Source organism: Haemaphysalis longicornis, unplaced genomic scaffold, assembly GCF_048455015.1.
Source record: "Haemaphysalis longicornis isolate Haplotype H1 unplaced genomic scaffold, Haemaphysalis longicornis Haplotype H1 scaffold_9, whole genome shotgun sequence".
In the NCBI taxonomy this organism is placed as follows: Eukaryota; Metazoa; Arthropoda; class Arachnida; order Ixodida; family Ixodidae; genus Haemaphysalis; species Haemaphysalis longicornis.
The window spans coordinates 5,692,405-5,709,841 of NW_027526460.1; the positions used below are offsets into that span (position 1 = coordinate 5,692,405).

Genomic DNA, 17,437 nt, shown 5'->3' on the forward strand with positions numbered 1-17,437 from the left:
GCCCTCTCTCGTCAGCAGTTGCCACAAGTGCAACAACATTAACGTAACGCAAACTACTTAACGTCGTGCGCCCCCGGAAATGCTCTGCATTTGATCGTGCCCCTCGCGAGGGGGATGTTTCACTGCGTCGCCATGCGAACAGTTTGCCACGCTTTAGTTTCAGTTCTTTGCTGGGGTGCCGACGAGCGGCGCCACCTCCTCGCACTTCGCCGCGGGAGGATCCGCGGCGGGGGCGAGAGATGGCGCTGGCGTCTTTGTGAAACGGTCGGAGGGCTACAAACACCCCCCAAGCGAAACTTTTTGAGCTCAGTCACAGGAGCGGTGGATATTACGAAGCCCACAACTCTGCCTCGCATTAAATAATAACGATTGTCCAGCACCTATTTCGCAATATGCAGGGAAGCATACTTTGACGGCATCCATGTATTCTTGCACAACGGCCGTTATTCATCGCGCAATGCCTCTGTAGAAAAAAAGAACAGAACAATCGGATGTCAACAGCCTAATAGATTCCCTCTTATACTTTTGTTTCATTTGTTAGTTGATGGTTGCCTTTTTTATTCCTTTGCGCGGCGGGCATCGCGAAGTGGCCGCAAGGGAAGGGGAGAATGCGTGCGCCGACACACTCGCTGACCGGCGAAGGCTGTTGGTTCGCTACACGAGCTCAAAACTGCCTCGTGTTGACTAGAGATGTTTTTTTTTTTTTTTCAGAATGACATGTAGGCCTGGAGCCAGCGAAAAAGTTGCCCCTAAGCACACATATATACGCCACGGAAACCATTCACCTCAAGTTTCCCCTGCTCGATTTACCCTCCCTGGTAAAAGCCAAAAATCATAGTAAACCGTTGACAGCCGGGTTTTTTGGCCTCTCGCTTTTACCACTCTTATGCATTCGCTTAAAGGGACACTAAATGCTGAATACAATTTTTTTTGTCCGGCCGCTCCTCGCCACTCCTCCTCGCCGCTGCCGCTGGCGCGGCGGCAGCTTTTTCACACGAGAAGGGTGGCTTTCCCGCACGACCAGGAACTCAAGATGGCGGATGGACGCGCAACTCTGCTCCCCTAGGGGAGCTGTTTACAGGAACTCTAAATCGGGGTGACGGCGTGCGCCATCTAGCCTATCTTAGTAGTTTGAATGTAAATTTAGTCCCTCAACTCGGATTTCTTTTTAATTCTGCCCTGCCGCTACCCCTGGCTGGGATGTTATTTTATCGACTTCCCTGCTTTTTTTTTCACCAATACTCTAGCCGCTGCTTAGTAATACCAGAGGAGGAGGAGGAGGAGAAAACTTTATTGCAGCAAGTGGTCAGAGAAGCGCGGTGGCCACCGGCCTAAGGCTGGTGGCGACTTCGGTGGCTCTTTTGACCAGGACTTCTTGTGCCGCCCGGTCGGAGCTACCCAACGCCTCCCTCCACTGCTCGCTGCTGGTGATTAGAGGGAAGGGGTCTTGGGGGTTAGTAATACCAGAGTCCTTCAATGCTTTACTGGTCACGAAACTTCGGCTCTCGGTTCATATAGGGACCGCGCGCGCCGCTAATGGCGCCAACTCCGCACGAAGGTCATCCAGCCGCCGCGCGTGCGGCGTATTGGCCAGCTCTTGGCGTGCAAACGATCGCTGCTTTTGGTGTCTGCGCGCTGATTAACTGCGTTTTTTTTTCGTAGTTAGCGATGAATAGTCCGGTTATTGTATTAATCACCTTCCTTCAATGGGGTTTTATTTTTCGAAATAGGTTACCGTAAACTTCGGCCGCGAACGGCAACGGCTTCTGTGTGCTCTGGCACAAGCGCTGCGCCGTCGTGTTTACGGATTTTAAATCTATATTGCTTCTTTTCTTACAGCAAAGTTGTAAATACCACACATACGGTAGCTGTCTAGTCACGGACCGCTGCGGGCCTATCGATAATACAATAAAAAAACTGAAAGAAACCAAATACGCGTCGTTCAGACTACGCTTAATGAATCCGTTTATTGCTCTGGAATGCACAGAACGCTAAAAGAGATAGCCCAATAGTATTGTCGTTTCGATGAGTGTGTACATACTTGAAAACATCTAAAAACGCTGCAGAAACGCGAAGGATCAAAACACGAAGAGATACAGGGTGTTTCAGCGAACACTTTCAAAAATTCTTAAAAATAGGCTCTTCGAGAAAAAAAAGAAATCCTCTTCAGAAGGAGATTGCTAGCTGCGGCGGACGCCAGATAGTATCAAGGGTGTGCACATTAGTTAGGTGGGTAATTAAACTCTACTAATAAACTTCTTAATTAGCGGAGTTTGGTGGTTGTTGTCAATGGTGATTTTGTGGCCCCAGAGAAGGCGATTTCATATCAGTTTTTAAAACAACGAAAAAGTTGGTGTTTAAAGCCCTGTAGCGTGAGGAAACCTGCCGTTGTTTTCCGCTCAAAAACGAAACTCGGCGCTGAAGGAGCGCTAAAAGTCTTGAGCGAACGCAATGTCGGCTGGTGACGTGTTTCAATGAATGTGGCGGCCAATTCGAAATGTAAGTGCAATTTTCCCTAGCTAGGAAGCCTCAGCAAGCAGCCACAGCCGCGAAAGCCCTCCTCGCCTAGCAAACAAACCTTTCCTTTGTCTGATGCGCTTTCTAACACACAGCGATTATAAACGAACAGCAAATAAACCTAACGAAAAAAAAAAAAAAGGAACGGATGGTGACGTTTCACATCTTGCACGTCTGGTAGCCTCGTCAGATGTGGTCGAGACAATAATAAAAAAAGAAAAGCAAAACTGTCACCAACGCCCACTAGGGCTGTCGAAACGGGCGACCGTATTGTGGGCAATGGCTAGCCTCTTTCTTGCGCCTACCAACGAAACAAAAGATAACGCTAGCCGTGGTATAAGGTGAGCGTTGATCATTGAAAAAATACAAGAGGCGATGGAGTTGATATCAGCTGATTCCCTAGCGTGGGGAATCACCAGAGCCTTTTTCAATTGGGCGACACAGTCACTGCAACACGTCATCAGCGGATGTTGCGTTTGCACTACACTTCTGGCGCACCATGTGCGCTGCGTTTCGGTTTCATGGGGAAAAAAAACTTGACTTTTGCGGGCTGCAGGGCTCTACAGAGTGCATTTTTCTTTGCTTTAAAAACTGGTCCGTTATCGTCGTCTCCGTGGCTACAAACTCGCCAATGGCAATAACCACCAAACTTCGCTAATTAAAAAGTTCATTACAGAGTTTTAGTTAATTTACTATGTAATTCGCATGTTTCTCATAACTTCTGACGTCCGCCGAACCGGATAGCTTGTTCCTTAAGAGAATTCCTATGTTTCTTGAAAAGCCTACCTTCAGGAATTTTCGAAAGTGTTCACTGAAACACCCTGTATATGTTGCACCATGTGTCCTTCCGCTTCCACGCTTTGCAATCCTTGCAAAAACAGAAAGCGAAAAAAGAACAATGAAAATGATTTTGTCACACGCAACAAAAAATTTTAATGTTACGAAGGGAAACAAAACAGCGTGGTCCAGCGTACAAAAATTTATTTTTTTCGCGCTGCGATGTGCAGCACACGGAGGAAACAGAATATTGCCACGTAGCCAAGAACGACGCAAAGCTTTTCTGAACGCAGCGAACTAGCGATCTCCTGCACTACAAAAGACTAGAATGAAACACAAACGTCAAAGAAGCAGTCCGCAGTGTGACGTGAACAGATGAACGTCGATAAAGTGAGTTGTGCGGAGTTTGCTATGCATGCATTACTCTTGGAACGTTATTAATTTCAGATCCATGGAAATGGGATCGAGTACATTGTCGGAGAAACAAAAAATCAATTTAGCGACAAGGTATCAAACAATATTGCCCGACGGGACATACGACAAAAAGAGCAAACGGGCGCTCTGGTTGAAACGGCAGATAAGAAACCGGAATCGGCCACGCGCGGTTACAAAACAAACAAAACGAACCCTAAGGGATAATTCGCGGAAATATGAAAAGTAAAACCACAAGGACGTCCCAAAGCTTTTTTACACGCGAGCCTGAGCGCAAGGTATAATACAAGTTCGCAAACAGGCAGTGAAGCACCGCTACAACCTGACTGATATGACACAAATCCAGCTTTAAGTTAGCCTTGTACAATTCTAGGTCCACGATGCTCTCAAAAGGGTACATTGCTTTTTCCATTCTCACACACAGTGCATTTCCACACACTGTCGCACACTTATAATCGAAGCTGAAATCTCCCGTTGCTTGCCTTGGAATGGCGCCCCTCCATTTGCCACACAGCTGCCCGTCGCTCGGTCAAAAGAACAAGCAAACATTTTCTGTTGTATTGTTGTACAAGGAACGACATCCCGGGACGCAACTGATGTTCGACATCGTCGTTGCACTACTTAAGTCGCATCACAAGAGCGCGATATGCACGTTACATTTTTTTCCCGCACAAAACAAACACAACTCGTCGCGGCTCCGCCGTTAGAGCCAGCGCAACGCCGCCCGCGGAGTGACCTCAGTGAGGGTGTCGCCACCGCGCGGCGGCCAAACGCAGCATATGAAGCTCTCCCATTGAGTTACGGAGCAGTTTCGTGACCAGCAAAGCATTGAAGGACTCTGGTAATACCTACTGCTGACCAGTTAATGCTTGCATCAATTGCGAAGCCCAGTGCCTCAGGAAGTAGGACCCCCTCCCCCCCTCCCCAATCCGCCTCTTTCATTGCGGTGTGCTGCCACCTAGCGTGCCTAGCGGAAGTTGAAGCTGTAGGGTTTGCCGGCGTTTCCTAGGCCTCTCAAGCTTCGACGTTCCCTGTCTTCCCTATAGGCGGCGTAAAAATCGACGCCCAACGTGACCAACCTAAAGCGCTGTTTTCGACCATCAAGCCCACCAGACGGCGCAGGCAAAATGTTACTTTTGGTATAGAATACAAAACATTCATTCCGTGACTCAAAAAGCCCACACAGTTCGCTTACAATGTGTTATTTAAAAATACTATTAACAAGTTCCGCATCAAACATCCGTTGAGCAAAAATGTACGCAACTTTTTACGAACAGCCGACTGGTGCACCACCTCGTTTCTGAATTCGCAACCACAAAGCCGCCAATTCAAATTGAAACCGCTGCAACGGCCGACCGTTTCAATGTGCGCGGAGCACCGGTTTCGTGACTGTTATGGCTGTTATGTGCTTTTGCGTCCATCAGTTGTTGAGAGGACTGGCAAAACACGGGAATTGAGTGCTTGTGGAATGACAAATGTGGGAAATTCCGCATCGGAAGGCAGCTGTCGAGGCCAGAATATTCGATTCTTCCAACAGAAGGTGAGTGTTATGCACTCCGCTAGAAAGACGGTGCAAAGGAAACCGTTGTCGCCGTCAATACTTCATTTGTGCCCTTCGTTCGAAATCTTAGCGCAAGTGAACGATTTGTTATGGCAAAAAAAAAAAATGTTGTCACGAAAGCGACGTACAATTGCAGCGATCGAAATGAAATGATGTCCTGGCCTCTGTAAACTTGCGGATGTCAATAAACGATTTGTTCTCACTTGCTGCTCACTGTGGTCTGTGCCAGTCGAGGCCATCTGGTCACCTGGCGTAACATCACTTCACTAGCGCGGCGCAAGTAAACACGCGACCAGCGTGCCAGCCAGGAGCCAGCAGGAGCAGCCACGGCCGGACTCGACGCCCCTTTCGCGCGCGGGAGGAGGAGAGTCGAGTCCGGCTGTGGAGCAGCGAGCCGGCGGCCCTGTTCTGTGGGCGGCCGCCGTGCGAGGGCAGCCATGTTATTAAGGAGCTCAAGCGGCCTGTGCAAAAAGCATCCGCCATGTTTACAAAGCCGTGTTTACAGCGCCATCAAGCGGGCGTACTGGGTAGTTCACGACGCCGCCACTACGCTTTTTCTGGCACTACAGGCAAAGCTAGACCTTTGCTTCTCTAATAGCGTCCTCGATAAACACACACCGGTGTTGCCCCCAAAACCGGTGCGGTGCACAGTGCCCCACGACGGTGCGTACCGGCACGGAACGTTGATCGAGGACAAACGGGGCGGTTCTACCCAGGCGCCATCTCTTAATCTAAGAAATCAACTCATAAAAACGTTCACAAGTAACAATACAGCACTGTAATGAGACACAGCGCTATTTGAAAGTGGTATTTATTGAAGGCCAATGATTATATGTACGCACAACTTAAATCCGTCACACATGCGGAACAACGTACCGCCACCGCTTCCACTAAACAGCTACATACAAGCTGCTTCTAATCTTCGTTTGAGCCATAATGCGAGTGCCTGTTTTGTTCCGCCCTTCCGTTACAGCAAAACAAGTAGGTCTTCATCGTCTAGGCACTCCGGTAAGAGTTCATGATAATTCGATCGAACGAAACGAATGTCAATCCCCAACTTTCTGGCAATGCATGCAGCCGTCTTTGAAGTACACAAAGTTCGCGTCCTCATTTACAATCACTGGCCGTTGTTACCGCCCGTTAGGAGACTGTCGCATCGTTGCCCGATGAATTCACAAGCACGCCATCCTTGTCAGCAACAATACACAACTCCGTCCGCCCACAGTCCGCCTTGACACGAGTGCGGCGATGCGCCGTCGCTGCAGCAGACGGCGGAGGAAGCTCCTTCGCCGGCATCGTCCGCGATGCATCTCGGGACTGCACGCCGGCGCACCGTCGACTCTCTCGGTGCGCGGCGGTGCAACCAAAAATTGCCCCGCGACGGTGCACCCCGGTTTATCGAGGACGGACGGTGCACACCGGTGCGGTTTATCGAGGATGAAAAGGCGCACCGGTGTGCCCCGGTGTGCACCGGTGCGGTTAATCGAGGATGCTATAAAATCCTCCCTGTTCTGTGGTTTCCTCCGGCTGCGTTCTCGTTGTATGCACGGCAATCCCACATTACGGCGAGGAGCAGCCGAAGTTTTTCTTCTGTGTTGGTGTTATAACGCTTTAAGACGACAGCCCCTGGTCATCACATAATACCAGGCGGCTTCTTATCACTGAATGAGGGCTGGCAGAGAAATCTCGGACAGATCCGTGTGCCGTCCGAGTAGCAGAGCGAGCAGTACTTGGAGTCGTCTGGCATGAAGTGCGATCGCCAGCTCAACAAAGGCCGGCAGTTCGCTGGACACATGTACGATTGGTACACGCGATTCACATGCGACTGATCGTTACGATTGTCGCCACGACTAGTCGTACGCGTGAATTTGAGACGGCCCGATGCGCGCATGAGATGCGTCGTCGGCGTCGCTCCGCCCACTGTTTTTGCTCCATGGTCAACTACGATGATCGCTGAGCTGAATTTGTAGATTCTGCGCGTTTGTTCGCAAGAAATGGATAAAGCAAGCAATCGTGAAGCGTTTTCTGCCTTCGGAAACAGTCCGCGCACACGCCGGCCGCGCCTGCCAGCTCGGCACACTCAGCGGCTCGAACCGGCGCAGACCACGGTAGCAACCGCGCTTGTCGCTGCTCTTCTGAATCAATCTGATCGCTAAAAAGTTCTACATGCGAGAAAGTAGGTGTTAGTGTGGTGAAAAATTGTGCTAGGGATTGTTGTCAGGGCTTATTTTAAAAGCGGCGATCAGATATATCTGCCGTGATGCAAGCCTACGCGCTGACCGTCGCCGCGGCGCGCGGTGCGCCGAGCGGCCGAGAGATGGCGATACCTGCGCGAAAGCATCGAAACAGGCTACGCAGATGTCTTGGTCACCGATCGCTCAAACGGCAGTTATAACTTAAATAGAGTTCCACATGCGAGAAAGGGGATGATAGTGTAGTGAAAAGTTGTGTTGCGGATTGTCATTCGCAGTTGCACAGATAGCAGCGATCAAATATCCGCCAGGATGCCGAGCCGACGCGAGCGACGCAAGCCGCCGTAGCCGATCGCGTGCGGCCGACGGGAAGCGATAGAAGCCGACACCGTTCCCTTTTCAGCACTCCGAGTTACAGCGGAACGTAGCACAAGTTGTGGGCATTGTTCCGCGCACAACGAGCACACACAAAAAATCAAACGATGTAAATACAACCACGACCCCTTCCCGCTTGTGCGGGAGCTGTGGGGAATGTCGTCTGCTGCCCCTACTGGACTGCTTAGGGACTTGGCCGCTAGGGGATTGCGCATGCGCAGTGGGGTTGTGAAAGAGGCGGATTCTATCCGGCTGAATCTTTTGGCATCCTATTGCTATGTGGTCGATTGTTTCTTTATCCCTGCCACATACAACACATGTCTCATCCTGTGACGAATGTCTCATGTAAGTTGCTCAAGCAGCCAGCCCGCGCCTCAAAGAGCAACGCACTACCTTTATTGTTGTCTTAAGTTCTCTTTCCGGTTCTCTTTTTTGCTTGCTTTGTAGATTCCCAGCGATCCCTTCTTTTCCATCCTCTCTTTCCACATGAGCGTCTTTGTTTCCTTCACTTGCTTTTTAAAAGTTTGATGTAGAAGAGATTTTGTTTGAAAGCCTGGTATGGTAAATGTGTTTCCGCAACCCATACCTAGTTTGTTTGAGCTGTGGGGGAGTTATTTGAATTGCCACATGGCTTGGTGCACAACAAAAACCCGTATTAATCTGGCCACAAACCATGTTTGGGCATTGTTTTGCTTTTCAGCGAGCCCAGAAAGAAAGAACCATTATTGATGAACACGCTCTGGTGATGATGTGGGCTTGCCCACGGGGGGGCCAGGGTTTGCTGGCACTCCCATGCCCGACGGCAAAGGATGCTGGGTGTTGCAAGCGCTGGGATAGCGTGGAGGAGGGTGAAGTGCACGGGATAGGTGTTGGTCTGCCATCTTCAGAGGGTGGCCGCTGCATCCCTACGTCGTTCTTGTGGGTCGCTTGGGCAGTGCCCGGCACGTGTGAGCATTTTCCAAAGCTCCTCTGCAGGACTGTCGACAACCCGACAGCTCAATGCCAAGAACCATGTACTCCGACGTTAGTGCAAAAGCGGTTGCTCATGAGGTCTTCCCCCTATAAAGAGCACAAGCTCGCTGCCCTCTTTCCAATAGCCAGATGCTTTCACACACTCTCGAGCTAGTTACTGACCTGCTGATGAACGCTGAGTCCGAGGGCATTGTGGGTTACGTTCAACACCGATTGTGCCTTCTAAACAAAAAGTACTGCACTTCTGAGCGTATAACCTGCAAGATTGAGGTTCAACTGTACTACTACATATGGTGTTCTCACAAGGAATTGCAGTTGATTACACATAGAATGCTCTTGGTAAAGTCAACACAATTTAATATATCGGCTTTTGACTAGATTGTCAACAGGAAGTACATCATTGTGGAAAAAAAAACATTTTTTTTTGTCCACTGGGAGGAAAACGAGGACTTATGCTAAACGAGAACACAAAACAAAAATACACACATAGTACATATGCACTTGAGGGACCTACAACTATATCACATATTCCAACAAAGACTTGAGACACAGAAGTGCAGCACTACGATGGCAGTTTGGCTGACAAGGAGCGTTATGCACCATGCACATGTGTCAACAAACGAAACAAGCGCAACTGACGCCATTGCCCTGCAAAGCACTAGGACCTTTACCCTTTCTCGTCTTTTTTTCTCATGTGCGTGTGTGCGACGGATGCATCTCAATAACCACTTCACAGCTAAGTGACACAGCCCTCTTTGTGTATTCTCTGTCTACATCCCAGCATCATTCACTTGTTACACACATTTTTCAAACCTCAGCACCACCTAACATAGCAGCTTTACTTAACTGACAAACTAACCTGTCCTGACTGCCCCACATTCCTCCATTAAAATTAAGGTGCAATAAATTTCATCACTAGCCCCCCCTGTTGCTGCCATAGTTATCATCACCATCTGCTTGATGTTCTTTTCACACTTCCCTACACTTTCCTGCCTTTGTATTTTGCCCCATCTATTTAGGTGCTCATGCCATTCACCTGTTGTCTAGCCTGGATCTCTAATCTTCTGCCCTCCTTTTCTTTAGGTAAATAAGAATGTCCTCCAAGTTTTTTTTCCCCAATGCTCACTTATTATGCCTAGGTGTCATAGTTTGCCAGCCTTTTTCCTCCCATGGCGAGCTCAGCCGATTTGCTCATCTCGAAACACCTTGTAGAAACCCAAATTGTTATCGCACAAGCGAGCGCTGGAAGCATGCACCAATGGCACACTTTTTTTTTCTTTTTTGGATGCAGTAAGTAAGCGTTCATTATCTGGCAGTGGCTCCCAAACATGCCCTGTTCGATGGCAATTGTTCTTCACTTCCCTGCACAAAATTTGAGCCTACACCGACATTTTGTTACAAAAAAGTGTTTCCCGTAACTCTAACATTTCATTACCTACATTGTAGTGCAGTTCCCCTCTTTGGTTAACTGATGCTAGTTCAAGTGGCTTTATGTTCACCCCTGAGTGTAACATCAAATTTTTCCTGCACAAGTTCAGAATCAGTTTTCGAGGGCCGATGGCATCATTTGTGAAGCTCCACTAGCTTAAAGCGCAAGACACATGCACGACTACAGCATGCGATTGGCATGCGAGTGATTGTTACAACGGTCGTACAGGACCGGTTTTGGCATCTCATGCTGGTCAGAGGAGGCTCACGACGTGTGACTGGCGAGCCAGGTGCAATCGTACGATCGTTGCGCCTATCGTGCGGCTGCAGCCAATGAGAGCCTGAAGGTGTAGTCATAATGTGTGAAAGTTTCTTTCAAAGCCTCGAGGAGGCGCTAGTGGCAGTTCCGAGTACTATGAAGGGAGCAGCGTGGGCGTGCTCACGCGGTCTCTGCCGACCCGCGCGTTCTCCACCGACACCTGGTAGACACGTTGCCGGCGGTACCAACAGTACGGATGAGCGGAATCGTTGGTGCTAAACGTGCCCACACCGCATCACTGAACATACAAAATGCAATGAAAAATGTAATGGCACTAGTCATTTTTACTTCAAGTAGATAAATGTTTCCCTGCATGTGAACAGCCGCACTGACCACCCTGAACCAATGCACGCGAGGACTTGCAGGCATAGCGCGTCCCTCGTTCAGGCTGCCGCCATCCGGGGCTTCGTTTCAGTCCTGGTGGCCCAGCACCAGCCCCGAGACAGAGAGGAATCCTGAGACCTGTGTCGCTGGCATGCTCGCCTTCTGTTGGCGAGTTCCCCCTAGTTCCACCCTCACCATGGACATTGTTCTGCGTCTTTTGTAGCTCGTTTGTGTCCATACTGTTTCTGTGTCCTTTACGTTGGTGTGCGAAATTTTGTTAATTTGTTCGTTTTTCCTTCCATACCTGTAGTTATCACGGCGTCACGCTTCCTCCGCCTGCCCAGTGGCGGGCTAGCAGGCACACCATCGCAAGGGTAGTCACCTTTCTGTCTAGCCATGCACACCACTGGGTGGGCACACTCTTTGTGCAAATAAAACTGACTACGACTATGACTATTTCTCTTGCACATAACATCCGCCAGAGTGTACCTAAACAGGGAGGCAACCATGGAGCGCAAACAGTGGGCGGAGCAGGGCGAATGACGCATCGCTTGTGCATTTTGGAGCCTGTGTCTCAAATTCACGCGTATGACTAGTTGTGGCGGCCGTTGTAACAATCAGTTGCAAGCCAATCGCATGCTGTAGTCGTGCGTGCGTCTTGGGCTTAAATGTTCCCCAGTTCTCCATTCCTTCAGCCTCACCTAGTTTAGATTTTTAATATGCCTTTTAAACATGCTATTGAAAAAAGAAAAAAAAAGAAAGAAATAAAGAAAAAAAAAAAAACAATTTCTTGTACTTTCTTGCAAGGGACGCAGCAGCAGTACAACATTTTGATATAGCATGTCACCCAGTCTCTTCCCTCGATCCCGCGACTGCCGTGGTTTGCGCTCAGGCGTCGGGAGCAGCACTTGCAAGAACAGCTATGAGACAAAGGGCCACTTGGAGACTGGCCGTAACAGCAGCACCTGTGGCCTCGTCCACAAGGCCCACCAGTCCGTGCTCATACTCCAGCAGCTCCCCTCCACCTTTGTTCCAGGTTCAGCCGCACTCTCAATAACGTGTGCTCACCACACTAAGGAGACCTCCCGTGCTTTCCAAGCTGTCAGCGGCAGTTGGCTTCGGCAAGTTATTCGCACACACACACACACAGAAACCTCGTCTTTCCCGTTCCTGTCAGTTTCAACCTGCACACTGGGCACACAGTGCAAAAGTGCTCGGATAAGAGGGGTTTGTGTGGATTACATAGCGCTTGCGTGACCTTGCCTGCAACCCCCTGCAGCACGAGGTAGAAAGAAATGGCTATGCCCTCCCTCACCCCGACACTGGGCCTTACGTCACCGACTTTGAGCAGAATGGGAAAACAAACTGCACGCTGGCTCGATGCGTACAGCTCAGTGAACTACTGCTTTGCTCCTATGCTCGTCCGCTGGGCACCAGGTGGAGAGTTAAATCATAAAGGCAAGGGTAGAAGAAAAAGGACGGTTCAGAGCATATACACACGAACAAAAAGGTTCACAGTTAAAATGTAGAAAAAGTAATGCCATAAAAGCACCTGTGGTAAACGATACAGGGCAGCACAGGAAATAAATAAATGAGGCATACCAATTACAGGGTTCCCTGAAAATTGGGAGGGTTTAGTAAATCAAACGTAGCACATCAGCTGTAAAAACAGGAAACACATTGATAGCTCAAGCAATAGTTAAACAGAAAGATCACACACAAAAAAACATGCATGCCTTAGCTTGCAATATCCTACAAGCATAACAGTCATGCTGTAACAGTAAAGCCAGTTCTTATCTGTTTTTTTTTTTTTTAACGTGATAACTGTCATATGACATGCATCCCATGCTGAAATGTCTGAGTCGCAGCACGGCTTGGTAGGACTTGGACAGTTTGCTGTCATCCATTTTTCTTTGTTTTAACAAAACACAATGTGTGCCTGTCCCCTGCTGTGCCATCTGTGAAGGAAGGCTCACCAAATGCCAATGCTGCCACCCTGCGAAATAATCTAGCAATGGCCGAAGAACTCGTGTGCGGCAGCCAGGTTCTGTCAAACACTCTGTGCTGCTTAAATGCTCGCAAAGGAGCAGAAAAATTTCCATGTATGCTGCACAATGTAAAAACAAGAGTTTTAATAAATGTTGAACATGTGTATTATATAAGTACTCCACCCCAACAAAGTGCGCTTCTACAGGCTCTGATCTAAACCACTGATTAGCCCCCCTAACTGGACAAATAATGAGTGGTTAAGCCCAGCCCACATCTGGAGCACTTGTCATTAGCGCTGCCATTTGCTTGCATGTGCCAATCTGGCAGCTCTTAAACGAAACTGCGTGAAGCCATTCCGAGGGCATGCAAAGCCCACACTTCAGTCAAGCCCCATTCCACACTTCCTTCACCTCACCTTTCCCCAACCTGGCGGTAATGCAAGGCGGCGGCTTCCCTGTGCAGTGGAGGTCCTTACGCTGGCCTGTCTGCACGACGCCACAGTTGTGCGAAACAGCCAAACACCACCCGCGGGCAGAACCCGTTCAGTTGCAACCGTGCACTAGGCTAGCAATGGCCCTCAAGTTGCAGAAAAAAGCACAAACAAGTTAAGCGCGTAAAAATCACCGATAAGACAAGCATACGAGTCAGCGCCTCGGTGGGTGAACAAAAAATACTTTCTATGGCAACCTTTCTATGGGACATGCAAATACGGAGGAGTTTGCAAGGCATCAAAGCATGGTCGCATGATTGTGAGAGAGCTGAGCCCCCCCGGAAAAGTTGCCCCAAATCACACCTTTGGCATCGACATCTTGTGACGACGAGATAACAATAACGGAAATATTCAAGGGTCACAATCACGAGGCGCGACGCCCATTATACATCGACAAAGATACAGGTTGGTCAGTGAGCATCTGCAAGGAATGTGCAAATTTGGGCTAAATACTAGCGATAAATAAAGCACAAGAAAAAGGTGACAAACCTTTAAAACCAAATGCTAAACTAAACGCTACATAAGCACCCCAACACTGCTACCAGCAGCTAAACTCAAAGGCATCGAGTGCGCAGCTGGACGTGCCTAAAATACCTCACATGTTCCCGCACGTTTCTTAGCAGCCCTGAATTTCATTTCTTTTTTAATGCCACCTTTCAGCTATCCAAATTTATGATAAACTGTGAATGAGGCTCACAAGGGGGCAAAATAGAAAGGGGAGAAAAAAGAAGACAAAAATAAAGAAAGAAAACTCCGCACTCTGACATGAATGATTACCTAATGCTAGCACCTAACAGTCAATCCATCAACCTTGCCAAAACCTCTTCTTCATTCATAAAAAAGCTGCACACACAAAATAAGGTATGCAAATGTCTTATTTACACAAGATGCTCGTTCCTAAGGTACTAGCCACGTCTAGCTCACGTCTACTCATGTCTGGCTCTGTCGACAGCCGTTTGGCTTTCACAAGTGCTGCGGGAAGGAAAGTGCAGAGACAAACATGCATCTGGGCTTGGGCATGAAATGTCGCCTTCATCATCAGCCTATTTGAGTCCAAAGTGGGACAAAGGCTTCTCCCACAGATCTCCAACCACTTCTGTCCTGCATTGCCAGCGTCCACCTTTGAAACGCAGATGTTAACTCGCATTTATTACTTAACAAGTCATTCCAATCCAAGGTTCCTTCCAATGACCTTAGAAAGTTTCTTTGTGATGCTACAAGGTGTTCGGATTAGACAAACGTGCGAGTCTGACAATTTGGCGAGATAGGAGGCTGTGGGACGCTAGCAATTGGCAAAATGGGAGACCTTGTAAGGCCAAAGAGGAGCTGTGTGACCAACGGAGTTGACTACAAGGGAAGTGCTGATGCGACTACCAGCAAGCTCGTCACTTCGGTCCTAACTTCTTTCTTGCAGCTGCAACCCAGCATGGAAGTTTCAAAAATGGCTGAAGAGCTGGTGAAATGCTAGAAATGCATGCCATTAGATAATGTTCTTGACCAGGAAGCGGGTCTGCATAAATATACACATATTGCCTGCCAAACTATATCTCTTTTATGACCGTGCTGTAGTTTTTACTGCAATAATTGCACCCTGATAAAGCAGTCTTTCAATGCTTATACGTGCTGCAACAACTCCTGAACTGTCCCGCAAGAATGGAAGAGCAAGAGCATCTGTTCTTTAGAACGGCCATTTGCCTAATTAAAATTCTTCACTAAACTAGACACACACTCTCCTTATTTATTTTCCTCTTCCCCCCTGAATGTACCATGTCTGCTCTGACATCTCATCTCACACCTATATTTCTTAAAACTTTGAATTACTCCTCCCCAACATTGTTTAAATAACAGTTTCACTCTTCAGACACCTTTTTCTACTGTAGAAAGAAAGAAACAAAAGACATTATTTATCACCAGTTGCCACAACCACTCAGCTGATTCCATTACCTTGACACCTACTGCATTGAAACAGGTAAGATGGCGTCTCTACTTGCAGTGTTTTGAGCTGTCCATGAGAGCTTTCCCTGCACATACTGCCCGGTAAACTCAGTATCCCCGCAACCTCCCCCCATCCCAGTTTGTAGGGAACAGCGGCCTCGTGAACTTTAATTGGCAGCACAGGTTCCAGTTCAACAATGGCAACATGTGATCCAGTGCGGGAATTCTGCCATCACGCTGGCCACCAAAGCAGCAAAGGACGCACAACGGTCGCTTCCCCAAGCAATGACTGGCCAACTCGACCGGCACAGTCAGAAGCTCGGACAACCTCTCCAACTCAACTAAACGAAAAGTGATGCGACAACACAAGGAACAGCAATGCTACACCTGCCTTGCTTGATAACATACTAGCAATAGCACTGGTAGGAGGCCGGTATAAACAACACGCCACTCGCTTCTCACACTGTGAGAAATCTGACGCAAATTTCCGCTCACGCACTCCTTTCCTGGCAATCTCACACACACCGCGCTGTAGCATGCGCTGCTCATCTAAAATGCCTTGTGAGAAAACAACACGGCGGACTCTGCTCCGGCACGCACGCTAGGCGAGAGGAGCGTAGCTGTGCCCTGGGTGACTTAGCTGTCGAGGGAGCAGGGTCTCTCTTCCATGGTGACAAGCAGAACTTTCTCGATCTTCAGTTTCAGCCACTGCAGGATTTCTTCATCCTCGCAAACCAGAAAGCGCTCGTTGCCCGTGAAGCTGGCTATGGACTCGTCCTACGCCACACACAAGGCGGGAATGGCAGACAGGAAAAGCAGTGAGCACCAAACGTCTCTCCAGTGTCGGGCCACCATCAAAGAGAAAGACAGTGTGTGGCAATCATGTAAACGTACAATCCCTGCGGCTAAATTTGAGAGAAAACGGGAAGAAATGCTTTGCACAGTGCGTTCGTAATTCGCATGAGCCACAGCTTATTTGTGTTCAAACTAGGGATGGGCGAATATAGATTTTGAGGTTCGAAGCGAATTCGAAGCGAATAGTGATTTGGTCGAATAATTTCGAATCGAATAGTTCGAATAGTGCACATTGCAAATCACAAAGACAAATGAGCAACAAATGAGTACACATTTTTTTCTAATAATTAGAACTCACGTAGGCACATCATTGTGTAAAACTATTACCAGTTGAACATTTATTGCAAAATCTTACACACAGCTTTCCTTTGCTGTATTCACAAGTTTTCATGAAGAAATGCCTGTTGCGCCACATGCTCTAGGTGCAGCAGTTTCCGCCGGCTGCTCATTCACAAGTTTAAGCGCCACCTAGGAACTCGCAGAGTTAAGCGCCGCCTAGAAGCTCCGCAAAAAAAAGAAGTATTGTAGCCACTAGTATCCTCGGCCGTAGCCAAGTAAAGCGCAAGTGGCTGGCCGCCATTTTGAATAGGCTCGCTTAGTGCGGCGTACTGCCGCGCTGTGCGAGCCTATTCAAAGTGGCGGCATGCCTATTCAAAATGGCGGCCTGTACAAGTCTGCTGGCTTGGTGCCGCAATGTTCGGAGCGGTGTCGTTTCAGTGCCGCCTTTTTTTTTTAACCTAAGTGTGCTGGCGGCCGAGAGCTTCGTCGAACCTCTAGGCAAGGCAGCAACTCGGCAGTGCCGGCACTGATAATAGAAATGTCCGCGTCGGTGGGTCTTGAGCCAAGCCTGGGGTAACTCTCGGAAAGCTTGACCGAAAAGCTTGGCTTTTAGCTGCCTATTCGGGAGCATCGAATAATTCGAAAATATCGAATACCTGCATTCGGATCGAAGCGAATAACGAATAGAGAGCTATTCGATTGAATATTCGACAATACCGAATATTCGCCCATCCCTAGTTAAAACCCATCCCTTTTCGTTACCCTTTGTGAGCAAGTTGCTCAAAAAGAGGGCTTCCAAACGCACATATTTTCACAGAGGCTCCAGAACTTAATCTTGATCATATTAAGAAAAGCAGAGTTGCTGTATATTTGATGCGCTATGTCAGACTGACTTCAGCTTTGTCTAAAAAAAATATTTGACTAAGCCCTCATTTAAAATAGAGCCCACTTAATTAAATGTAGACAGAAACTGGTAACACACGCACAGCAGT

General features: G+C 48.5%; 1 protein-coding gene across 6 annotated transcripts in view; it reads right to left on the bottom strand.

The window, feature by feature from the left end:
• Positions 1-13,012: 13,012 nt before the first annotated feature.
• Positions 13,013-17,437, bottom strand: part of LOC144152957 (intermembrane lipid transfer protein VPS13A-like) — a 139,995-nt gene continuing 135,570 nt past the window's right edge. For all 6 annotated transcript variants that reach the window (XM_077684548.1, XM_077684549.1, XM_077684547.1 and 3 more), the window contains exon 80: positions 13,013-16,088. In XM_077684548.1, the coding sequence (XP_077540674.1) occupies positions 15,948-16,088 (141 nt within the window). In that variant the 3' untranslated portion in view covers positions 13,013-15,947. The remainder of the gene's footprint in view (positions 16,089-17,437) is intronic.